Source organism: Symphalangus syndactylus, chromosome 6, assembly GCF_028878055.3.
Source record: "Symphalangus syndactylus isolate Jambi chromosome 6, NHGRI_mSymSyn1-v2.1_pri, whole genome shotgun sequence".
Classification (NCBI taxonomy): Eukaryota; Metazoa; Chordata; class Mammalia; order Primates; family Hylobatidae; genus Symphalangus; species Symphalangus syndactylus.
Genome location: NC_072428.2, coordinates 91,823,931 through 91,851,322, shown reverse-complemented (window position 1 = coordinate 91,851,322; position 27,392 = coordinate 91,823,931). Strand labels below are relative to the sequence as shown.

The 27,392-nt window shown below is 39.1% G+C and overlaps 1 protein-coding gene across 11 annotated transcripts in view; it reads right to left on the bottom strand.

Annotated features, from left to right (window-relative positions):
- The window catches only part of MAGI2 (membrane associated guanylate kinase, WW and PDZ domain containing 2), a 1,470,566-nt gene that overhangs the window by 90,682 nt on the left and 1,352,492 nt on the right, over nucleotides 1-27,392 (bottom strand). For all 11 annotated transcript variants that reach the window (XM_055283428.2, XM_055283421.2, XM_055283424.2 and 8 more), the window contains one exon: nucleotides 26,960-27,103. In XM_055283428.2, coding sequence (XP_055139403.1) covers nucleotides 26,960-27,103 — 144 coding nt within the window. The remainder of the gene's footprint in view (nucleotides 1-26,959; nucleotides 27,104-27,392) is intronic.

Here is a 27,392-nt window from a genome sequence, read left to right as displayed (position 1 = left end):
ATATATGTGTGTATACACACACACATACAAAGAGAGAGAGAGAGAGAGAGACCGACCCCAATATAACAGCAGGTGGAAATCTCAACACCCTGCTTTCAGCAATGGACAAATCATCCAGATAGAAAATCAACAAAGAAACACTGAACTTAATCTGTACTATAGACCAAATGGACTTAACAGATATTTACAGAAGACTTCATCTGACAGCTGCAGAACACACATCCTTTTCTTCAGCACATAGATCATTCTCAAGAATAGGCCATATGTTAGGCCACAAAACAAGTCTTAAAAAATTCAAACAAATTGAAATTGTATCAAGTATCTTCTCACACCACGGTAGAATAAAACTGGAAGTCAGTAACAAGAGGAACTTTGGAAACAACACAAATGCATGGAAATTAAACAATATGCTCCTGAATGACCAGTGGGTAAATTCAAAACTTAATAAGAAAATTAAAAAATTTCTTGAAACAATAAAAATGGAAACACAATATTCTAAAACCTATGAGATACAGCAAAAGCAATATTAAGAGGAAAGTTTGTAGCAATAAGTGCCTGCATCAAAAAAGTTGAAAAACTTCAAATAAACAACCTTACAAAGCATCTTAAAGAATTAGAAAAGCATGACAAAATCAAACCCAAAATTAGTAAAAGAAAGGAAATAATAAAGATCAGAGCATAAATAAATAAAATTGAAACCAAAAAAGGATACAAAAGATCAACAAAATGAAAGGTTGGTTTTTTGAAAAGATAAACAAATTCAATACTAAGAGGGAAGACCCAAATAAATAAAATCAGAGATGAAAAAGGAGACACGACTACTGATACCATGGAAATATAAAGGATTATTAGAGATTACTATTAATAACTATGTACTAATAAACTGGAAAACCTAGAAGAAATGGATAAATTCCTAGACATCCATAACCTACCCAGATTGAACCATGAAGAAATCAAAATCCTGAATAGCCCAGTAACAAATAATGAGATTGAGGCTGCTAAAAAGTTTCCATCTGAAAAAGAAACCAAGAAAGTAATCCCATTTACAAAAGCTTCAAATAAAATAAAATGCCTAGAAATAAACTTAACCGAAGAAGTGAAAGATCTCTACAATGAAAACTATAAAACATAGATGAAAGAAATTGAAGGGGACACACACACATGAAATGTTTTATGTTCATAGATTGGAAGAATTAATAGAGTTAAAATGTCCTTACTACTCAAAGCAACCTACAGATTCAATGCAATCCCTATCAAAATACCAATGACATTCTTCAGAAAAATAGGGAAAAAATTCTATATTTATACTGAATCACAAAAGACCTAGAGTAGGCAAAAGCACAAAAAGAATAAAACTACAGGGGTCACATTATTCAAATTATACTACAGAGCGATAGTAACCAAAACAGCATGGTACTGGCATAAAAATAGACACATAGAACAAAGGAACAGAATAGAGAACCCAGAAATAAAGCCAGATATCCACAGGGAATTCATTTCAAGAAAGGTGCCAAGAACACACATTGGGGAAAGGACAGTCTCTTCAAAAATGGTGCTGGGAAAACTGGATATCCATATGCAGAAGAATGAAACTAGACCCTTATCTTTTGCCATATACAAAAATCAAATTGACATTGACTAAAGACTTAAATTTAAGGCCTGAAACTATGAAACTACTAAAAGTAGTTGGGGAAACTCTACAAGACATTGGTCTGGGCAAAGATTTCTTGAGTAATACTTCAAAAGCACAGAAGACCAAAATAAATATAGACAAATGGGATCACATCAAGTTAAAAAGTTTCTGCACAAAAAGAAAACTATCAAGAGAGTTAAGAGACAACCCACAGAATGAGAGAAAAGATCTACAAACTATCTACCTGACAAGTGATTAATAACCAGAATGTATATGGAGCTCAAACAACTCAATAGGAGAAAGTAAAATAATCCTATTAAAAATGGGCAAAATATCTGAATAGACATTTCTAAAAATAAAATATATACAAATGGCCAACAGCTATATGAAAAAAATGCTCAACATCATTAATCATCAGAGAAATGCAAATCAAACCTACAATGAGATATCATCTCACCCCAGTTAAATGGCTTTTATCCAAAAGATAGGCAGTAACAAATGCTGGTAAAGATGGGGAGATAGGGGAACCCTTGTACACTGTTGGTGGGAATGTAAATTAGCATAACCACTGTCAAGAACCATGTGGAAGTTCCTCAAAAAACCCCCTAAAAGTAGAACTATATGATCCAGAAATCTTGCTGTTAGGTACTCAAAAGAAAGGAAATCAGTGTATTTTAAGAGATATGTGCACCCCCTTGTTTATTACAGCGGTATTCACAATAGCAAAGATTTGGCATCAACCTTAAATGTCTGTCAATGGATGAATAAAAAAATGTGGTACATATACAGAATGGAATACTATTCAGCTACAAAAAAGGAATAAAATCCTGTTGTTTGCAACATGAATGGAACTGGAGGAAATTATGTTAAGTGAAATAAGCCAGGCACAGAAAGACAAATTTCTCATGTTATTACTCATATGTAGGAGCTAAAAATTAAAACAATTGAACTGATGTAGAGAGAGATTTGAATGGTAATTACCGGAGACTGGGAAGTGAAGCAGGCAGAAGGGGGACAAGTGGGGATGGTTAATGGGTACAAAAATACAGTTCGAATGATGAAGATCTAGTATGTGATAGCACAACAGGGTGACTATAGTCAACAATAATTTATTGTAGTTTTACAAGTATAACTAGAATTGAAATGTTTGTGATACAAAGAAATGATAAATTCTTGGAGGGATTGATACCCCAATTACTGTGATGTGATTATCACACATTGTATGCCTGTATCAAAACATCACATGTATCCCATAAATATATGTACCTATAATGTACCCATAACAAAAATAAAAAATAAAAAAAGGAAAACACAACAATAACAATAGAAAAGTGGCGAAGAGGCAACATGCATATCACGGAAGAGGAAAATGAATGATTCAAACATATGAAAAGATGTTCATTACTAACTAGAAAGAAAATTAAAACCATAATGATATACTATTATGTATTTCATTTCCACCATAATAATAGAAATGTAATATCAATTTTATATCAAATGATGACAAGGATATACAGCAACAAGGACTCATATCCTGCACATAGAAATATACAATATGCTACAAACACTTTGGAAAATTTCCTTGTATTATTTTGCAAAGTTGAAGTTGCTCAGACCCCAGGACCTATCAAATCTGTTCTCAGGGATATACTTGAGAAAATCTTGCACATGTGTATCAGGAGACCTTTAGAAGAATGTCTGTGACAGCAATGTTTTTAATAGTAAAAAACTGGAAATGACCCTAATGACCATCAACAAGAAAATGGTTACTTAAGTTAGTATTTATGTAATAGGAAACTATTCAGCAGTGAAAATGAATACACTATAGTCATACATGTTAACGCCAGTAAATTTCACAATGTTGAGCTAAAAAAATCAAGGGAATATAAACAATGTCTATAAAGTTTAAAAAATGTGAAGCTAAGCAATATATTATTGAGGGATATAGCCATATATGATGAACTATGAGGAAAAGCAAAGGAATGATAAACAGAATTCAGAAGAGTAACTTCTGGGAGATAAGGAGGTGGGAGGGAGGAGACACATTGTTCTATTTGTTAAGGCCGTTAGTGATTGCATGGGCATTTACTTACTATTGTCGTTTAAGCTGTATGTATATAGTCTATAATCTCTTTTCTACTTTGATATATTTCATAATAAAGATATAGCAAACAGTGTGCTATTGGGGTGCTGATGAGGGAGCACTTCATCTGAAAGGAGGTGGGAGTGGGAGATGAGAGGCAGGGATCAGTGAAGGCTTCATGGTGTAGTCAGAACTGGTTCTTGAAACATGAGGATGGTTTTAAGGATAGAAATGGACAGAGAGGAGCTTCCACTGGGAAGAACAGGTTGAGGAAAGACTTAAAAGTGTGAAATGGCATGGTGTGTCCTGGAAACAGCAATGGTTGGTATAAATTGGAGGAATAGAGTAGCATACAAGGATGGAAAATGGCATTGGGCTAGGCTGTAGAAGGCCTTTTAAGGAAAATCCGGGCTGGGTGCGGTGGCTCATGCCTGTAATCCCAGCACTTTGGGAGGCCGAGGCGGGCGTATCACGAGGTCAGGAGATTGAGATCATCCTGGTTAACACAGCAAAACTCTGTTTCTACTAAAAATACAAAATATTAGCTGGGCGTGGTGGCGGATGCCTGTAGTCCCAGCTACTCGGGAGGCTGAGGCAGGAGAATGGCGTGAACCCAGGAAGCAGAGCTTGCAGTGAGCCCAGATCAAGCCTCTGCAGTCCAGCCTGGGCGACAGAGTGAGACTCCGTCTCAAAAAAAAAAAAAAAAAAAAAAAAAGAAAATCCTGTGGCTCACGCCTGCAATCCCAGCACTTTGGGAGGCCAAGGTGGGTGCATCACAAGACCATCAGAAGATCGAGACCATCCTGGCTAAAATGGTGAAACCCTGTCTCTACTAAAAATACACAAAATTAGCTGGGCGTGGTGGCACGTGCCTGTAGTCCCAGCTACTCAGGAGGCGGAGGCAGGAGAATCACTTGAATCCGGGAGGCAGAGGTTGCAGTGAGCTGAGATGGCGACACTGTACTCCAGCCTGGGAGACATAGCGAGACTCCGTCTCAAAACAAAACAAAACAAAAAAACTTGTGAACCTATTTAGATCTTATCCTGCAAGCAAAGGCAGGCTGTTGAAGACTTTTGAGGAAACAAGTGATTTAATTACACCTGTGATTTAGAAATACAATTTTTTTTTTTTTTTTTTGAGACGGAGTCTTGCTCTGTCCCCCAGGCTGGAGGGCAGTGGCGCAATCTCGGCTCACTGCAAGCTCCGCCTCCCGGGTTCACGCCATTCTCCTGCCTCAGCCTCTCCGAGTAGCTGGGACTACAGGCACCCGCCACCACGCCCCGCTAATTTTTTTCTTTTGTATTTTTAGTAGAGATGGGGTTTCACCGTGGTCTCAATCTCCTGACCTTGTGATCCGCCCACCTTGGCCTCCCAAAGTGCTGGGATTACAAGCGTGAGCCACCACACCCGGCCTAGAAATACAATTTTGGTAGTTGTAGGAAGCATGAATAGGAGAAATTTGAGGCTAGTGGGACCCATCTAGCTACTGGAACAGTTCAGGATAGCAAAGACAAGGGGTCTGTATTGTGGCAGTGGCAATGGAATGAAATGAAAGAATGCATAATTTGAGACCTGACTTATATTTCCTAAATTTATGTGCACATTTACAGAAACACACAGACTGAAGCAAGGTGCACTGGCTTATTTCAGGCTAGCCCCTGCTCAGGCTTGAGCACGCTCCCTAGTTAAGTAGTTAATTGTGAGCACTGACTCGGGAGCTTGCCCCCAATTCCCTGTTCTCCAATTCCTAATTCCCTGATAGAAGTACATTCCCCAGTTTTCCTGGCCCTTCCCTTTCTAAAGCAAGGGAGGCAGTATTTGAAAACAATCTCTTTCCAATATTCATTAATTTGTCTTTTTGCTTACTTACATCTGCCCTTAACTTTCCTTTCTGGGCTTTCATTCTTCTCCCAAGGTCTCATACACAAGCACAGTCATGCTACTAGGTTGAGGAGTCTTTTTCTTCCACAACAGACTAATTCAGCTGATACCATCCTAAAGACCAGGGGTATATTCATCCTTTGGGCAGATAATTACACAAAGACATGGGACACTAAGATGGCATTAAGATGGCATAACAACAACCCGTGGCTGGTCTGAGATGAAAAATGAATGCCCTGAACATCCAACAGGCAGTTGGAAATTCAGGCTAGGTATTTATGAGGAATGTCAGTCCCTACCTCTTCCCCGCACCGTGCTTGACCAAATAATGAGACATAAGCCTGCCTTGGGAATTGTGCTGTTTTATTACAGGACCCAGCAGGGGTGATCCCCGCATGGAGAAGTACTTAATTCTCCCTTTGTATGATCTCTACTTGTATTTATTAAAAAATAAGTATCTTGTCAAGTTGAACCATGCAGGAGTCAGATCTTTTCAACCTGGAGAAGGAAGCAGCAATGTTCCACAGGCAGGAGCAATGCCATTTCTGAGTTCAACACAGCCAGAGCGAGGAAGCAGCCACAGGGAAAGAAGGGGACAGGGTCTGACAATGGTGACTGCCAATCAGGAGAACACTTCTGGGCACCCCAAAGAAGAAATGTGAATGGCCTGAGATTCACATTTAAGAATAGAGTACCCAGCTCTCCATAGCTTCAGAGTCGCTCTGCCTTGCAAACCAAATCCTGTGTGAATCATGATCAAGGTGCATTTCATATCCATTTTCTGATGAAAATGGAAAGTAGAAGGTAACTGGGCAAACTGAGTGACTCCCCTGCTCATCTGCCAGAAGCTTTAGGTCTGGGGGAGAGATGGAATGACAAAGAAGCTCAAGCAGAGAACAAATTTGCATAAACACTGCTTTGTAAAAATGAAGAGGGAAGAAATTGTAATTTATTCTCAGGCAAAGACAGAAAAATTACGGTTGAGCTTAAAAGAGAAAATGATACAAGCCTTCTCCTCATCGAAGAGGCAAGTAAAGTGTTTTTTTTCAGATCACAGCAGTGGTTTGTAAACTTTCTCATTCTTTTCCATAGGCACCGCCCCCCGCCATGAATAATTAAAATCAAAGACTCTCCTCACACTTCTAACGTATTCAATTCCTTTCTATGTCTTTCCATGCCAAGATGCAGTCTCAGCCCTTTGATTCCTTACTAAACCTTTAACTAGCCCTCATGGGAAGATGCTTTTGAAATGGTTCAAAGTTGGGCATCTACTAGAAGAAACAGAGCAAAGAAATGGAGTCCTCTTCATGTGAGGTAATGAGCCCCTGAATAACTGACAATGGAGCTCCCCACAGCTCTCTTCTCTAATCAACACCACACTCTCCCTCATTGCTGCAAGTAGCTCATGTAACTCATTTAACACAGTGCTCATAGGTCAGACTCTGAAAAGAAAAAGGTAATGGGTTTGATCTCTGTGAGAGGCTTTTCTTTTCCTTCATAAAAGGCATGGAGCAGGGCCAGACAATAAAGGGAAAAGAGCTCACATTTGCAGACAATCTGAAGGATGATTAAGAGTGATGGCTGAGAGACAACCAGGCATCTGGACGCAATGGTCTTCGGGATGGCTTGTAAAGAGGCACGTTGTATGCAGAGATGAGCTTTCAGGGTTGGCTGAATTTCAGCACCCAGATGTGACAAAACATTGGGTGGACGATCTTTGCAATGCAGGTTCCTCGAAATGATCTACCTGAGCCCACACAATTGCTTTCTTTCTCTAGACAGGCTGCTTTATTTCCCTCTTATGTACTTGTTCTCTCTCTTCTCTCATGCTTTTGATTTCATCAACTTCTTTAGCTCATTTGTCCGCATTGACCTGGCGGGGCTTAGCTCTGTGGGGTTGGTATATTCTGCTAAGCTCTGGCTTTCACATCATTCAGATTGCACTGCTTTCCTGTGTACCTTTTCTACTAGGCTCCAGCACACCTGTTTTGTAACTTTTATTCTGTCATGTTTTGCATACCCCGTGCTTTTGAAGTTCTTTATTATTTACTGTTTGACCTTATTTTACTTTATTTCCATTCTTTCCTTGTCATCCACGTTTGGTGAGAGATAGTTTACATATAAGGAAAACAAGTCTTGGAATGTCACCTAGTTTAAGATTAAAGGCATTTCTTTTATTTATTTATTTATTTATTTATTTATTTTTATTATACTTTAGGGTTTTAGGGTACATGTGCACAATGTGCAGATTTGTTACATATGTATCCATGTGCCATGTTGATTTCCTGCACCCATTAACTCGTCATTTAGCATTAGGTGTATCTCCTAATGCTGTCCCTCCCCCCTCCCCCCACCCCACAACAGTCCCCGGAGCGTGATGTTCCCCTTCCTGTGTCCATGAGTTCTCATTGTTCAATTCCCACCTATGAGTGAGAACATGCGGTGTTTGGTTTTTTGTCCTTGCGATAGTTTACTGAGAATGATGTTTTCCAGTTTCATCCATGTCCCTACAAAGGACACGAACTCATCATTTTTTATGGCTGCATAGTATTCCATGGTGTATATGTGCCACATTTTCTTAATCCAGTCTATCATTGTTGGACATTTGGGTTGGTTCCAACTCTTTGCTATTGTGAATAGTGCCGCAATAAACATACGTGTGCATGTGTCTTTATAGCTGCATGATTTATAGTCCTTTGGGTATATACCCAGTAATGGGATGGCTGGGTCAAATGGTATTTCTAGTTCAAGATCCCTGAGGAGTCGCCACACTGACTTCCACAATGGTTGAACTAGTTTACAGTCCCACCAACAGTGTAAAAGTGTTCCTATTTCTCCACATCCTCTCCAGCACCTGTTGTTTCCAGATTTTTTAATGATGGCCATTCTAACTGGTGTGAGATGGTATCTCACTGTGGTTTTGATTTGCATTTCTCTGATGGCCAGTGATGATGAGCATTTCTTCATGTGTTTTTTGGCTGCATAAATGTCTTCTTTTGAGACGTGTCTGTTCATGTCCTCTGCCCACTTTTTGATGGGGTTGTTTGTTTTTTTCTTGTAAATTTGTTTGAGTTCATTGTAGATTCTGGATATTAGCCCTTTGTCAGATGAGTAGGTTGCAAAAATTTTCTCCCATTCTGTAGGTTGTCTGTTCACTCTGATGATAGTTTCTTTTGCTGTGCAGAAGCTCTTTAGTTTAATGAGATCCCATTTGTCGATTTTGGCTTTTGTTGCCATTGCTTTTGGTGTTTTAGACATGAAGTCCTTGCCCACGCCTATGTCCTGAATGGTATTGCCTAGGTTTTCTTGTAGGATTTTAATGGTTTTAGGTCTAACATATAAGTCTTTAATCCATCTTGAATTAATTTTTGTATAAGGTGTAAGGAAGGGATCCAGTTGCAGCTTTCTACATATGGCTAGCCAGTTTTCCCAGCACCATTTATTAAATAGGGAATCCTTTCCCCATTTCTTGTTTTTGTCAGGTTTGTCAAAGATCAGATAGTTGTAGCTATGCGGCATCATTTCTGAGGGCTCTGTTCTGTTCCATTGATCTATGTCTCTGTTGTGGTACCAGTACCATGCTGTTTTGGCTACTGTAGCCTTGTAGTATAGTTTAAAGTCAGGTAGGGTGATGCCTCCAGCTTTGTTCTTTTGGCTTAGGATTGACTTGGCGATGCGGGCTCTTTTTTGGTTCCATATGAACTTTAAAGTAGTTTTTTCCAATTCTGTGAAGAAAGTCACTGGTAGCTTGATGGGGATGGCATTGAATCTATAAATTACCTTGGGCAGTATGGCCATTTTCACGATATTGATTCTTCCAACCCATGAGCATGGAATGTTCTTCCATTTGTTTGTATCCTCTTTTATTTCATTGAGCAGTGGTTTGTAGTTCTCCTTGAAGAGGTCCTTCACATCCCTTGTAAGTTGGATTCCTAGGTATTTTATTCTCTTTGAAGCAATTGTGAATGGGAGTTCACTCATGATTTGGCTCTCTGTTTGTCTGTTATTGGTGTACAAGAATGCTTGTGATTTTTGTACATTAATTTTGTATCCTGAGACTTTGCTGAAGTTGCTAATCAGCTTAAGGAGATTTTGGGCTGAGACAATGGGGTTTTCTAGATATACAATCATATCATCTGCAAACAGGGACAATTTGACTTCCTCTTTTCCTAATTGAATACCCTTTATTTCCTTCTCCTGCCTGATTGCTCTGGCCAGAACTTCCAGCACTATGTTGAATAGGAGAGGTGAGAGAGGGCATCCCTGCCTTGTGCCAGTTTTCAGAGGGAATGCTTCCAGTTTTTGCCCATTCAGTATGATATTGGCTGTGGGTTTGTCGTAGATAGCTCTTATTATTTTGAGATACGTCCCATCAATACCTAATTTATTGAGAGTTTTTAGCATGAAGGGTTGTTGAATTTTGTCAAAGGCCTTTTCTGCATCTATTGAGATAATCATGTGGTTTTTGTCTTTGGTTCTGTTTATATGCTGGATTACATTTATTGATTTGCGTATGTTGAACCAGCCTTGCATCCCAGGGATGAAGCCCACTTGATCATGGTGGATAAGCTTTTTGATGTGCTGCTGGATTTGGTTTGCCAGTATTTTATTGAGGATTTTTGCATCAAAGTTCATCAAGGATATTGGTCTGAAATTCTCTTTTTTGGTTATGTCTCTGCCAGGTTTTGGTATCAGGACGATGCTGGCTTCGTAAAATGTGTTAGGGAGGATTCCCTCTTTTTCTATCGATTGGAATAGTTTCAGAAGGAATGGTACCAGTTCCTCCTTGTACCTCTGGTAGAATTCAGCTGTGAATCCATCAGGTCCTGGACTCTTTTTGGTTGGTAAGCTATTGATTATTGCCACAATTTCAGAACCTGTTATTGGTCTATTCAGAGATTCAAATTCTTCCTGGTTTAGTCTTGGGAGGGTGTATTTGTCGAGGAATTTATCCATTTCTTCTAGATTCTCTAGTTTATTTGCATAGAGGTGTTTGTAGTATTCTCTGATGGTAGATTGTATTTCTGTGGGATCGGTGGTGATATCCCCTTTTTCGTTTTTTATTGCATCTATTTGATTCTTCTCTCTTTTCTTCTTTATTAGTCTTGCTAGCGGTCCATCAATTTTGTTGATCTTTTCAAAAAACCAGCTCCTGGATTCATTAATTTTTTGAAGGGTTTTTTGTGTCTCTATTTCCTTCAGTTCTGCTCTGATTTTAGTTATTTCTAGCCTTCTGCTAGCTTCTGAATGTGTTTGCTCTTGCTTTTCTAGTTCTTTTAATTGTGATGTTAGGGTGTCAATTTTGGATCTTTCCTGCTTTCTCTTGTGGGCATTTAGTGCTATAAATTTCCCTCTACACACTGCTTTGAACGTGTCCCAGAGATTCTGGTATGTTGTGTCTTTGTTCTCATTGGTTTCAAAGAACATCTTTATTTCTGCCTTCATTTCATTATGAACCCAATAGTCATTCAGGAGCAGGTTGTTCAGTTTCCATGTAGTTGAGCGGTTTTGAGTGAGTTTCTTAATCCTGAGTTCTAGTTTGATTGCACTGTGGTCTGAGAGACAGTTTGTTATAATTTCTGTTCTTTTACATTTGCTGAGGAGAGCTTTACTTCCAACTATGTGGTCAATTTTGGAATAGGTGTGGTGTGGTGCTGAAAAAAATGTATATTCTGTTGACTTGGGGTGGAGAGTTCTGTAGATGTCTATTAGGTCCACTTTATGTAGAGCTGAGTTCAATTCCTGGATATCCTTGTTAACTTTCTGTCTCGTTGATCTGTCTAATGCTGACAGTGGGGTGTTAAAATCTCCCATTATTATTGTGTGGGAGTTTAAGTCCCTTTGTAGGTCACTGAGGACTTGCTTTATGAATCTGGGTGCTCCTGTGTTGGGTGCATATATATTTAGGATAGTTAGCTCTTCTTGTTGAATTGATCCCTTTACCATTATGTAATGGCCTTCTTTGTCTCTTTTGATCTTTGTTGGTTTAAAGTCTATTTTATCAGAGACTAGGATTGCAACCCCTGCCTTTTTTTGTTTTCCAGTTGCTTGATAGATCTTCCTCCATCCCTTTATTTTGAGTCTATGTGTGTCTCTGCACGTGAGATGGGTTTCCTGAATACAGCACACTGATGGGTCCTGACTCCTTATCCAGTTTGCCAGTCTGTGTCTTTTGATTGGAGCATTTAGCCCATTTACATTTAACGTTAATATTGTTATGTGTGAATCTGATCCTGTCATTATGATGTTAGTTGGTTATTTTGATCATTAGATGCTGTAGTTTCTTCCTAGCCTTGATGGTCTTTACAATTTGGCATGTTTTTGCAGTGGCTGGTACCGGTTGTTCCTTTCCATGTTTAGTGCTTCCTTCAGGAGCTCTTTTAGGGCAGGCCTGGTGGTGACAAAATCACTCAGCGTTTGCTTGTCTGTAAAGTATTTTATTTCTCCTTCACTTATGAAGCTTAGTTTGGCGGGATAGGAAATTCTGGGTTGAAAATTCTTTTCTTTAAGAATGTTGAATATCAGCCCCCACTCTCTTCTGGCTTGTAGAGTTTCTGCTGAGAGATCAGCTGTTAGTCTGATGGGCTTCCCTTTGTGGGTAACCCGACCTTTCTCTCTGGCTGCCCTTAACATTTTTTCCTTCATTTCAACTTTGGTGAATCTGACAATTATGTGTCTTGGAGTTGCCCTTCTCGAGGAGTATCTTTGTGGCGTTCTCTGTATTTCCTGAATCTGAACGCTGGCCTGCCTTGCTAGATTGGGGAAGTTCTCCTGGATAATATCTTGCAGAGTGTTTTCCAACTTGGTTCCATTCTCCCCATCATTTTCAGGTGCACCAATCAGACGTAGGTTTGGTCTTTTCACATAGTCCCAAATTTCTTGGAGGCTTTGTTCATTTCTTTTTATTCTTTTTTCTCTAAACTTTCCTTCTCTCTTCATTTCATTCATTTCATCTTCCATCAGCGATACCCTTTCTTCCAGTTGATCGCATCTGCTACTGAGGCTTCTGCAATCTTCGCGTAGTTCTCGAAACTTAGCTTTCAGCTCCATCAGCTCCTTGAAGCCCTTCTCTCCATTGGTTATTCTAGTTATCCATTCTTCTAATTTTTTTTCAAAGTTTTTAACTTCTTTGCTATTGTTTTGAATTTCCTCTTGTAGCTCAGAGTAGTTTGATCGTCTGAAGCCTTCTTCTCTCAACTCATCAAAGTCATCCTCCATCCAGCTTTGTTCCATTGCTGGTGAGGAACTGCGTTCCTTTGGAGGAGGAGAGGTGCTCTGTTTTTTAGAGTTTCCAGTTTTTTTGGTCTGTTTTTTCCCCATCTTTGTGGTTTTATCTACTTTTTGTCTTTGATGATGGTGATGTACAGATGGATTTTTGGTGTGGATGTCCTTTCTGTTTGTTAGTTTTCCTTCTACCAGACACGACCCTCAGCTGCAGGTCTGTTGGAGTTTACTAGAGGTCCACTCCAGACCCTGTTTGGCTGGGTGTCAGCAGCGGTGGCTGCAGAACAGCGGATTTTCGTGAGACCACAAATTCAGCTGTCTGATAGTTCCTCTGAAAGTTTTGTCTCAGAGGAGTACCCGGTTGAATGAGGTGTCAGTCTGTCCCTACTGGGGGGGTGCCTCCCAGTTAGGCTGCTCAGGGGTGAGGGACCCACTTTAGGAGGCAGTCTGTCCGTTCTCAGATCTCCAGCTGCGTGCTGGGAGAACCACTACTCTCTTCAAAGCTGTCAGTCAGACAGGGACATTTAAGTCTGTGGAGGTTCTTGCTGGTTTTTTGTTTGTCTGTGCCCTGCCCCCAGAGGTGGAGCCTACAGAGGCAGGCAGGCCTCCTTGAGCTGTGGTGGGCTCCACCCAGTTCGAGCTTCCTGGCTGCTTTGTTTACCTAAGCAAGCCTGGGCAATGGCGGGCGCCCCTCCCCCAGCCTCGCTGCCGCCTTGCAGCTTGATCTCAGACTGCTGTGCTAGCATGATTGCGAGACTCCGTGGGCTTAGGACCCTCCGAGCCAGGTGCGGGACACAATCTCCTAGTGTGCCGTTTTCCAGGCCCATTGGAAAAGCGCAGTATTAGGATGGGACTGACCCGATATTCCAGGTGCCGTCTGTTTCCCCTTTCTTTGACTAGGAAAGGGAACTCCCTGACCCCTTGCGCTTCCCGAGTGAGGCAATGCCTCGCCCTGCTTTGGCTCGCGCACAGTGCGCTTCACCGACTGTCCTGCACCCACTGTTAGGCACTCCCTAGTGAGATGAAACCGGTACCTCAAGCAGAAATGCAGAAATCACCCGTCTTCTGTGTCGCTGGGGCTGGGAGCTGGAGACCGGAGCTGTTCCTATTCCGCCATCTTGGCTCCCCAGTCCAAGGCATTTCTTAATGCTAGGCACAATAGGGTTTTGCATATACAACCTCACTGATTCTGCAAAATCTTAATTAGGCGTATCCAAACAGGGGCAGTGTATTTACAGTGAGGCACGTTATAAAAAAAGCTGACTGCAAGTTAGACTGAATTGCCACACATATTCATATAGTCAGTTACCTGAGCAATCCCATGTCCTGGTTCATCAGGTATCTTTGTGGCCATGGACTTGATAAGCACAGCTAGTGAATGTGCAGAGTTGGAAAACACAACTGCAGTGTTCTGTACTTTGACAGCTTCTGTTCACGTATGCGTTCAGCAGTCAATGTTTACTGAGTGCCCCACGTGCACAGCACTGGGCCCTGGGGTATAGTGGGGAGCCCAGAGCAACATGATTCCTGCTCTTGCAGAGCTTATGCTCTGGAGAGACAGACTTCATAAAGTGATCAGATACAAATATGTAAAATTATCACTGTGACAAATGCTATGAAGAAGATGTGCCTGTTTCTGGGAGAGCCAATGACAGGTGGATGAGACCCAACTGGAAAGCACAGGGAAGTCTTCTCTGAGGAAGTGATGCTTGAACTGGGATGTGAAGGATGAAGAGGACTTACCCAGGGGAACGGGTCGGGGAAGAGCCTTTTGGGAAGAGGGAGCAACATGTGCAAAAGCCCTATGGGCAGGAAGAGGCATGGGGAGAGAGACTGGTTGGTGGGATAACAGAGCAAGGGATGGAGGAGCTGTGTGAGATGAGCTGGGAGGGGGACTGGGGATAGAACACACAGGGCCTGGCAGCCTTGTGGTGAGGGTCTGATCTTTACCCTGAAAGACCATGGGGTGCTATGGAAGGGTTTTAAACAGTAAGCAGATAGATCAGATGAGTGTTTTGAAAAGGAACCATCTTACCTAGCAGACTGAGGAGAGGCAAATACAAGCTGATTTGTATTTGAAAGCTTTTGTAGCCTCTTGACATACATACTTACTTAAAAGATGCTCTCTGTACCTTTGTGCAGTCGTGCACCACATAATGATGTTTTGATCAACAATGGACTGCATATGTGATGGTAGTCCCATAATATTATAATATGATATTTTTACTGTACCCTTTCTATGTTTAGATATGTTAAGATACACAAATACTTACCACTGTGTTAAAATTGCCTACAGTATTCAGTACAATAACATGCTGTCCAGGTTTGTAGCCTAGGAGCTATAGGTTGGTGTGTGGGAGCTGTAACCTGGTGTGTAGGAGGCTATACTATCTAGGTTTTTGTAAGTGTACTCTTTGATATTTGCATGACAAAATCACTTAATAATGCATTTCTCAGAATGTATCCCTGTCATCAAGAGATGCATGGCTGTATTTTAATAAAAGTACAGGCCTTGGGGAGAACAAGAGAGCAGAAGAATAGGAGAAATTTCAGAAATATTGAACTAGGCACTTTACTCTTCCTGGAAATATTATTCCCATTGATTAGATCAGTAAAATTGACTCTCTGTGAAATGACTTTCAGGATATGAGGACAAGCTGTCATTCCACTAATTGCTAGAGTTGACTCAACTGATCCTGCTGCTCAGGAGGACCTGGTATTTGATCAAGGCTGTAGAGCAGCTGTGAGCCCCTGACAGGGTAACTTGTTCAGGTCAGAGCTAGACAGCCAGTGAGTTGTTGAGCCAGTATTTGAATATGTCTGTCAGGCTCCTGCTTTTTTTACTAGCTTGTTATTTCCTTACAAGGGAGGAAAACAAATGGACAAGAAAGTCACTATGACAGATAAGAATTTTCCTCTAAGCAAGTCTTCAGGGCAAGGAAGAAATGGAGTGAGCTTAAGAGAGCTGATCAATGAAAGTATCTTAGGTGATTGAAATAAATGAAGTAGATATAAATTGTGCACCAATGACTGGAGGCCTCAAACAGATAAACTCACCAATGGGTATATATCACTGTTTTACCCAACTTTTTCCCACTGGGAAATTCTGTGCCCACGTGACAGTCTTTGTTAAGGGAATCAGACTTAATGCTTTGTTTCTCTGAACTCAGGGGCATATCATTTCAAGACTGTATGCCATGCCATTCAATCCCAATGGCAGGATATGAGCAAGCTATGAAGAGGCTCCTCCACAGTCCAGGCAAAGCCTCCGGCCAGGCAGGCCTGCACATTTATGGCCCAGACAAGCCACCTGGGTCCTGTGGAAGATAAAATGGGATTCTGCAGTGCTGAGGTGACAGTGTGTGGCAGGGTGGAGGGGACCATGCTTCTCTGTGCCCACGACCCAGGAGTGCATGAGGGAGCCCTAGGGATCACAGTGCCAGCCCCTTGACTGTGGAGTGTGTTCTCAGGCAGGACTGTGTGGCAGTGGCAAGAACTCATTAGTGACTTTGTGGGCAGGGGACTCACACAAGTGGGGACTGGAGTTGGAGAGGAAGATAAGGACGTATGCTACAGAATGAATGCAGCGGGCACACGGGGGGCACCCTCTGGGGCTCCTCTGTGGACACACTGTGAGAGGGGCAACTGCCAGCTCTAAAGCTGGAAGTGGTTGCAGCTACTGTAACTTGGTTGTTAAAGGTAAATGTTACTAACTGCTGTTTATAGCAATATGGTGGATTAGATTCCCTAACCTTACCATTGCTGAATAGGGAAGAAAGTAAAGAATCATCTGATGCCAAAAGCAAAGTGAGAATAAGACTCCTGGAAGGTAAACAAGTACCAAAGGCAGCTTGTAGCCAGAAAATAACTACTGATTCTTGGGAACCTTGAGTTTCCATTTTGATGACTAGGCAATAACGATAGAAAATCAGCTTAGGGGCTACAAATGGAAAGTCTAATAGGAGATCCTTGCATGAACTGAAACCCAAAGAACAATTCAAAAGAGAGTTGAAAAAATAAAAAGGGTAAGATAGAATAAGTGAAACTAATAGGAAAAGAACAAAAATGATAGAATTAAATACAAGTATAAGTAAATAAAATTAATGTAAATTGACTGAAATGACCATGGTGAAATATATTGTTAAAATATAAAAAATCCAGGTTAATAGGCCAGAGAAACACATACAGTATAAAGACACAGAATGGTTAAAAGCAAAAGGATAAAAGAGGCATACCAAAGAAAACTAGCATGCTTATAATAATATCAGACCGACTTTAAAGCAAAGCATTGACAGAGATACAGTAGGTCACTGCATAATGAGAAGGATTTGATTCACCTGGAAAATAAAAGAAATACATGAGTACCAGAAAACATGTCCTCAAAACATACAAAGTAAAAGTTGATAGCTCTTCAGGCTGGGTGTGTTGGCTGATGCCTGTAATCCCAGCACTTTGGGAGGCCGAGGCAGGAGGACTGCTTGAGCTCAGGAGTTTAAGACCAGCCTGGGCAAAATTGTGAGGCCCCATTTCTATTAAAAAAAAGTTGATAGCTTTTCAAAGAAAAATTTGCAAAACCATTAGCAAAGATTTTTAAGAACCTACCCCAGTATTTAATAGATCAAATAGATAAAAATTAGTAAGACTATAAAATAGTTAAATAGTTCAATAACCAAACTTTATCCAATGAACACATCTATACAATACGGCACTCAACAATTGCAGAATGCACATTCTTTCCAAGCACACATGGATCATATATAAAAAATGCAACATGTTAGGCCAAGTTTGTAGCAAGTTGCAACAAAATTGAAAGACTGAAATCTTGTGGAGTATTTTCACTGAAGACAAATTAAGAGTGGAAAACTAACTAGAAAATCCCCATACAGTCAGAAATAAAAAAACAAAAACACCTTCTAAATAATTCACGAGTCAAAGAAGAAATCACAGTGGAAATTAGAATGTATTTGGAACTTAATGAACATACTACATATTAAATCTACAGCCTTAAATTTGTATATTAACAGAAATGAAGAAAGCCTAAGAACTACTACTCTAAGCACCCAACTTAGAAAAAAAAAAAAAGAACAACAGAGTAAAACCCAGAAAGAATGGATGGAATGAAATATTAAGTATAAAAACAGAAATGAATAAGCAAGAAGACAAATACGTAAGCTGACTCTTTGAAAAGAATAAAAGAAAATTGAACATCTTTGGCATGATTAATACAGAAAAATGGAATACCAGAACAGTAGTCAAATGAAAGAGACATAAATACAAATACTCCAAACATTAAAAATAGGAGACAGGTGAGGTGTGATGGTTCCCATCTGTAATCCTAGCACTTTGGGAGGCCGAAGTAGTAGTATTGCTTGAGCCCAGAAGTTTGAGACCAGCCTAGGCAATGTGGTGAGAGCCATCTCTACATGAAAGAAACAAATCAGCCAGGTGTGGTGGTGCACACCTGTGGTCCTTGCTACTTGGGAGGCGGAGGTGGGAGGATTACTTGAGCTCAGGAGGTTGATGCTGCAGTGAGCCATGTTTGTACCACTGCACTCCAGCCTGGGTGACAAAGAAAGATCCTGTCTCAAAAATAAAATAAAAAAAAAATAAAAATGATATAAAAAGTTTGAAAACTAAGATGAAATAGGTAAATTATTAGGAAGAAAAGCAGTTTATCAGAATAGACTTAAAAAGAAATAGAAAATCTGAAGATAATTATTATAGAAACATAATTAGTGAACTAAAACTTTCACATGAAGAAAACATACTAGATCTGGATGAGTTTGCAGGTGTCTTCCACCAAACATACAAGGATAATTCAAAACATACATAAACTTTCCCAGACAACAACTGTAAACACCAGCAACAAAAGGGATTATTCTATTTCTCATTTTAGAAGGTTAGGGTAACATTAATATCAAAATCATTCCAAGATACTACAAGAAAATTATAGGCCAATCTTACTCAATAACATAGATATAAAAATCTTAAAGGAAATAACAGAAAATTGAATTGATCAATGCATAAAAATGATACATCATGAATAAATAGGGCTCATCCCAGGAACTCAAGAGTAACTGAACCATAAAAATCCTTTAATATGTTTAATCATATTAATTACCATGTAAAAGAAAAAGATCAGATGGTATTGTCTATGGATGCAGAAAAAGTAGACAAAATTCAACATCTACTCATAATAAACTCTCCTAGCAAACTAGTAATAGGAGGAAACATCTTTAATCTGTTGAAGGTTATCTATAAAAACCTATTAAACATCATGTTTAATGAAATTTTAAAAAGCATTCTTTTTAAGATTAGACATAAACAAAAGTGCCTGCTTTGACCACTTCTATTCAGCATCATACAGTAAGCCAAGCCAATGAAATTTTAAAAAAAGAAATAAAAGGACTTAAAAGGAAAAAAAACCCAAAACTCTAATTATAGAAAATGTGATTTTTATGCAGAAAATCCAGAGGTAGGTATAGATAAATTATTTGAAGTAATAAGAGAGTTCAGTGAATTTTGCCTGATATAATTGATCAATATACAAAATTCAGTTGCCTTTCTCTTCACTGGTTAACAGTTAATTTTAAAATTACATTAAAAATACTATAGCCAGGAGAAGAATAAAGTTGGAAGACTGACACTACTTACCTTCAAGACTTACTATAAAGCCACAGTAGTCAGGACAGTGTGGTATTAGTGAAAGAATAGACAAATAGATCAATGGAACAGAATAGACAGAAATAGACCTGCATAAATATAGTCAACTAATCTTTGACAAAGGAGCAAAGGTGATGCAATGAAGAAAAAACAGTTTTTTCAACAAATGGTACTGGAACAACTGGACATCCACATGCAAAAAAAAAAAAAAAAAATGAGTCAAGACACAGACCAAAACACCTTTCACAAAAATTAACTCAAAATGGATCCTGATCTAAATGTAAAATGCAAAACTATGAAACTCCTATAAGATAACTTATATGAAACTCCTATAAGATAATGAAACTCCTATAAGATAGGAGAAAACCTATAAGACCTTGGATTTGGCAATGACTTTTTAGATATGACACAAAAGGCATAATCTATGAAAGAAATAATTAGGAAGCTGGATTTCATTAAAATTAAAAATTTCTGCTCTGCAAAAGACACTGTCAAGAGAATAAAAGGATAAGCCACAGACTAGGAGAAAGGAGAAAGTATTTATGAAAGATGTGTCTGATAAGGGACTGTTATCCAAAATGTACAAAGAACTCCTAAAACTCAACAATAAAAAGAAAAATAACCTGATAAAAAGTGGCCCAAACACCTTAACAGATACCTCACCAAAGAAGATATACATATGGCAGATTAGCATATGAAAAGATGCTCCACATCATATGCCATCAAGGAAATGTAAATTAAAACAACAATGAGATACCACTGCATGCCTATCAGAATGGCCAAAATCCATAACAATGATGGAACCAAATGCTGATGAGGATATGGAGATATTAATCGTCACTGGTGGGAATGTAAAATGGTATAGCCAATTTGGAAGACTGGTGGTTGTTTCTTACAAAATTCAACATACTTGTATCATATGATCCAGCAATTGCATTCCTTGGTTTTTACTCAAAGAACTTGGAAACTTATGTCCACACAAAAATCTGCACACAAATATTGATAGCAGCTTTATTCATAATTGCCAAAATCAGTAGTGCATCCAGACAATGGAATATTATTCAGCACTAAAAGAAATGAACTGTTAAGCCATTAAAAGACATAGAGGAAAGTTAAATGCATACTAAGTGAAAGAAGTCCATCTGAAAAGGCTACTACATACTGTATGATTCCAACTATATGACATGGTGGAAAAGGCAAAACTCTGCAGACAGTAAAAAGATCAGTGGTTGCCAGGGGTTAGTGGGGAGGGAGGAATGAATAGTGGGACACGGAGAATTTTTAGGTGAAATTACTCTTTCTGATACTATAATGTGGATCCATGCCATTATACATTTGTCCAAACCCACTGAATGTACAACACTGGCCGGGCACGGTGGCTCATGCCTGTAATCCCAGCACTTTGGGAGACTGAGGCAGGCAGATCACGAGGTCAGGGGATAGAGACCATCCTGGCTAACACGGTGAAACCCGTCTGTACTAAAAATACAAAAAAATTAGCCAGGTGTGGTGGTATGTGCCTGTAGTCCCAGTGGGAGGCTGAGGCAGAAGAATTGCTTGAACCCGGGAAGCAGAGGTTGCAGTGAGCCAAGATTGTGCCACTGCACTCCTGCCTGGGTGACAGAGCGAGACTCCTCAAAAAAAAAAAAAAAAAAAAAAAAAAGAATGTACAACACCAAGACTGAACCATATTGTGAACTATGGACTCTGGGTGATAATGGTGTGTCAATACTTATTCGTCCATTGTAACAAATATACCAGTCTGGTGGGGAATGTTGATAGAGAGGAGGCTGTGCATGTGTGGGGCAGGGAGTAGATGGAAAATCTCTGTACCTTCTTCTCAATTTTGCCGTGACCCTAAAACTGCTCTTAAAAAATGAAGAAAAGAAGACTGGGTTAAAAATAATAAAAGCATATATTCACTCAACACGTTCATTTGTGTAAAGATTTAAAAAATACTGTATTCAAGAGTAAAAATAAAACACAAAAAGTGCCTGAGAATCAGTCTAAGATATTTGCAGGTATGTTATGGAGAAAGCTATAAAACTTTAAGCAGTTTATGGAAAATCTACATAAATGGATTACATCATGTTCATGGAAAGACTCAATATTATAAAGATGTAAATTTTTCCACATTTATACATGGATTTCAAGCATTTCCAATAAAATTCTAACAGGATTTTTTAGAAACTTGACAAGCGGTCGGGCGCAGTGGCTCATGCCTGTAATCCCAGCACTTTGGGAGGCCAAGGTGGGCAGATCATGAGGTCAGGAGATCGAGACCATCCTGGCTGACACGGCGAAACCCCGTCTCTACTAAAAATACAAAAAAATTAGCTGGGCGTGGTGGCAGGTGCCTGTAGTCCCAGCTACTCGGGAGGCTGAGGCAGGAAAATGGTGTGAACCCGGGAGGCTCTGCCGAGATCGTGCCACTGCACTCCAGCCCAGGCGACAGGGCAAGGCTCCGTCTCAAAAAAAAAAAAAACAAAAAACCAAAAAAACTTGGCAAGAAAATTCTAAAATTATGTGGAAGGGCAAAAGCTCAAGAACATCCAAACACCTCTGAAGAATTAAGATGTGTGTCTGGGGGAGAGAAAGTTTCCCCATACAAAACTCAACATTCATTAAAAGGTAGCTAAGTATGGCATTGATGCAGAGATAGACAAATAGACTAGCAGAAGAGTATAAAGAATCCATATACAGACCATTGCATTTATAGAAATTTAATTTATTATAGAGCCATCATTGCAGATTGGTGGGGGGTGGGACAAAGAAATACTCATTAAATAATGATGCTGTGACATGTGGTTATCCATATGGAAAAATTGAGATTGAGGTTCTACCTTACATCATACTGAGAAATCAACTGTAGGTGATTAAATACTTAGATATAGAAAGTAAAACTATACAACTTTTAGAAGAAGATATAAGAGAAGATGTTTAAGACCATGTCTTGGAGAATGATTTCTCAAACAAGACACAGAAAGTAGAAACTATAAAGAGAAAAAGGGTTAAGCCAATTCCACTAAAATTAAGAGTTTCTCATTATCAAGGAGCATCATAAAGAAAGTGAAACTACAAGCCATAAGCTGGCATAAGATATCCATATCATAATAATTGATGAAAAATGATCACCAATTATATATAAGCACTTCTATGATCAACATGAAGAAATATTCAACAGAAAATGAGGAAATACATGTACATGCATTTTTTATTTAAGAGAGAACATGAAAGTCTAATAAATATAAGAAAAAATGATGAATATGATTTGTAATCAAGAAATGCAAATCCAAATCTAAAATATATCATTTTCTACCTACCAGAATGAGAGTTTAAAAGTCTGAAGTACAAATCTTGTGAGTGTGTGTAGTAAGAAAAACTTTTTTACATGCTAATACAAGTATAACTTTGTAAAACCACCTTGGACAATACTTTTGTGTTACTTAGGTAAGTTAAACTTGTGCCCTCCAAGGCATATAGTCTAGTCTAGAGAAAGTCTTGCATAGGTACAGCAGGAAAGATGTACAAAGATTGTATGAGTTACAACAAACTTGGAAACAACCAAAGTGTAAATTGACAGGGAAAATCTCAAATGTCCATAAAATGGAAAAATAGATAATTATTATAGGTTGTAGCATATTCACATAATGAAATAATTTATAGCAGTGAAAAATAAATGAACTATAGCTTCATGCACCAACCTTGGATGAATCTCATGAACATAACATATAGAAAGCGAACCATAGAGAAGAACATGTACAGAATGGTTCAGTTACATAAAGTTCACAAAGTGCGCAAAGCTAGAGGTTATAGTTGAGAGATACACACATCTGTGGTAACAATAGAAGAAATGTCAAGTGCTTTATTTAGGAAGGTGGAAGGTGGTTCCCTCTGAGGGCTGGAGAGTAGGAGGAGAATGAAATCATGGGAGCTTGGTAATGTTCTGTTTTTTAAGTGGGGCTATGGGTTCATGGGTCCTTGAATCATTGTTAGTATTTATACTTATTACATATGTTAGAAATATTCTTGTAAATGGTTTTATGTTTAATAAAAGCAATATATAAACCAGGATGCTTTTGTATTGACTAGTTATATCTGGTCTATAGAAGGAAAGGTGACAAATTTAAAAGAAGCTAATTTCAGGGAATGTTGCTTTTCCTCTAAAAAAAAGATGGGCAAGTGATATCTTTTTTGTGCATTGATTAGTTGAACAACATGTTTTAGTCATTCCAAAGGCCATTGCAGGCAGACTTTTGCATCATGTGAGTTTCAGAAAGTAGGTAAACCATCTTATAAATAAGCTTATGTGATGCTAAATAGGCAAACACAAATGGTACTCAGCTGCAGGTGATGAAGTTATGAAATAGTTCTTTTTCATCATAAAAATACATTTTATGGAAATGCAAACTATATTACACTTTTATGGAAACAGGAAAATATTTTACCATTTTAAGAGCAAACTTGATCTCCTTTCAGATTTCTCTTTTAACTTGACTCTCAGATTCTTAATTAAGCACTTAGAATTTCTATTCTTTCCCTCCAAATGTCTCCTGATTTCTTACATTCCTTGTTTTACTGAGCTTCGCCAATATTATTTTTTATGTTTATTATTTTTTGCCTGTGTTCTCTATTTAGTTTTGGTTTTAATTAGGTTATATTCCTAGGAGCTTTGTATCAGAGATTTTATTCACTAGCTATGAAAATTTCATCCCTCCCAATTTTATTAGGCTACTTTACAAACATGAGTCTTCATTTTATAAACAGATCCAGTAATATTTTCTAATAATTTGTTATCATTTTCCTTAAAATCTGAATGTCCATTGTGTTTCTCTTATGACACCAGCCTTCTTGACTGACTGGAGAAAAGCAATCAGATGTGACAATTATATATCTCTATTTATTATTCCCCTTATTTTCTGCATTCACAGATTGTGTTTTATTTTATCTATTCAATTTTTAATACATCAGTATTAACTGATGTTGAAAAACCATCTAGTATAATAATTAAAGTCAAAACTTGCTACTCTCCACTGGTTTTTTGATAAAGTGAATACAGTAGTTCCCCCTCATACCTCTTGCATATATTCCAACATCTCCAGTGGATGCCTGAAATCACAGGCAGAACTAACCCTATATACACTGTTTTCCCTATACATATCTACAATAAAGTTTAATTTACAAATTAGGCACAGCAAGGGATCAAAAACAATAAAAAAATAGAACAATTATAACAAAATGCCAGCATCACTACTCTTGCACTTTGGGGCCATTACTAAGTAAAATAACAGTTACTTGAACATGGGCAGTGCGATACCATGATAGTCAATCTGATAATCCAGAGGGCTGCTGAGTAACCAATGGGCAGGTAGCATCTACAGTATGGATAAAGGGCTGTTTCACCTTCTGGGAAGGACAAAATTTCAGCACAATACTCACAACGCTGCACAATTTAAAATTTATAATTATTTCTGAAAAATTTTATGTAATGTTTTTGGATTGCAGTTGACACAGGTATCTATAATCAAACCTCGGAAGGTAAAACCTCAGAGTTTCACCTGAAGAGCTTCCTAAAACATAGCCTGGTGACCCCACTCCTAGAATTTCTGATTCAGCAGGTTTGGGTGGGGCTAGAGAATCTGCATTTCTACCAAGTTTCCAGGTGATGCTGATGCCAGGAACCATGCTGAGAACCATTGCTCTGGCTTAAATTCTGTAAGAAAGAGGAATCTTTTCCTGCAAGGCTATTTCTCTATTTAGGCTTCTTTGCCTTGGGAGTACTGTGTATATCCAGCAGCGAGTCATTTAGACCCCTTGTTAAAATACATGGCCACTGTTTGTAACCTACAGAGACCAGCCCTGTAGTCCACCATGGGTCTCTATCTCTCACAGGGCTCTGGCCATTTTGCACGTGGTCTTCCTGCTGTGTTTCACCTGCACTGGAAAGATAATTTTGTTTTACTTAACTGCTTGTGAGCTAGCCTTACAGCAGGTTAAGAAAGTGTCCTTCTGGCTTATAGGGAAGCTGTAGAGCCAGGAAACCATGTGGAGTCCCATCTTCAAATCAGGGCTAGATGGGATAAGAGGAGGCTGGTGCTAGATCAGGGCGAGGGCTGCCAGCCTCTGGTGTCAGCCCTGCCTGGGTTTAAATTCCAACTCGGATGCTTCCCAGCTGTCATGGTGGGAGGGAGAAACAAAGACATGATGTGCATGCCTTCTGCTTTTGGACTGTGGATAATCCCCTGACTTGGAAATGCGTATCATAGAAATGTAGACTTGGTGGTAGAAATAGCAGATTCCGCCATCAGGGAAAATTGGTTGGTGAGGCTCTGCACAAAAACCCGAGGTTCCGGAACCCCAAAGTCACGACTTTTCTTTATTAACTTAAAGAGGCAGGAGGGAGGGCAAGAATAAATTCTAGATTTTATTCATACACACACACGCGCGCACACACACACACACACACACACACAGAGAGAGAGAGAGAAAGAGACTAATATTTTATATTGTTAACAAGCTTTGTTTTGTACCCTTAAATGAAGAATCTGTTACCCATCAATCAGATGCCTCAAAGTAATTATTAAATGAAAAAATCTACTCTTAACTTATACTCTAATTGGAAAATTTCTAGCTGCTGTCTTTGTTTTTTTTTTTTCCTAGAGACAGAGTCTCACTCTGTTGCCCAGGCTGGAGTGCAGTGGTGCAATCTTGGCTCACTGCAACCTCCACCTCCCTGGGCTCAAGCGATTCTCCTGCCTCAGCCTCCTGAGTAGCTGGGACTACAGGCGCCCGCCACCACACCCGGCTAATTTTTTTTTGTATTTTTAGTAGAGATGGGGTTTCACAGTGTTAGCCAGGTTGTTCTCGATCTCTTGGCCTTGTGATCCACCTGCCTCAGCCTCCCAAAGTGCTGGGATTACCGGTGGGAGCCACCACGCCCGGCCCCTGCTGTCATTTTTAAGAACAACCGGTATCCAAGAAGCCAAATCCCTTTTTCTCCTAATGCTTCTGTCTGCCCAGTATCAAACCAAAAGACCAGTCAACACAAAGGAAAAATTTCCCAAAAGTCCCGCAAAACCATGTGATTAATCAATATGGGGGAAAAAGCACAAAACTAAAAATAAATTTCAAAAGATTCAACCTTAATCAAAACAGAATCATCAAACCATGGAAAGAATTATGGAGCAATAATGTTTCCTTTTCAAGCTATTTCTTAGATTTCTTTCATTTGCTCTTTAGAAACACAGCACTTAATTGAGGTTAATCAATTAGAAGGTCATAAGCAGAAAAACGAGAATGAGAGATATTATAAAATAGCATGTGGCCAAACCTTTAAGAAACTGGGTGATCATGAACTAGAAAGAGGGCAAACCTACAGCAACCCTGCTTGACAGCATGCTTCAGTACTCTTCCAATACCACAGTCAGTTTTTCTTTCAGAATTAAGCAATTCGATAAAAAGAGACTGTTCTTACCCTCATCCTCCCATTCCTTATTGCTGGTCCATCTTCTGCCAGTCTCAACACATACAAATCCATTTTGTATTCCCTTCCTCCACGAATGCTGAATCCAAATCCTTTGGCTCCTTTCTCCATGTCCACAGTGAAATAATCAAAATCCTTTGGGGTTGGGGAGAAAATGGAATAAATAATTATTTAGTTATCAGAGAAGCTTCTGTGGCTAGTCTCTGTGTTCTCCTTCTGTCTCTTAATGTATTCCAAATGACATGATGTTCAGAGAAGTCGTAATCTGACTTCATAAACTATCCGTATGAAAGACAAAATTCCAAAGGTTTGAGCAGGCCACAGCACAGTTTATTTGGTCATCAAAGAATTACTGTGTAGCTTGTTTACTTTGGTATTCATCAGTTTACTTGGCAAATGTGGAATGATTACAGATAGTCCTGAG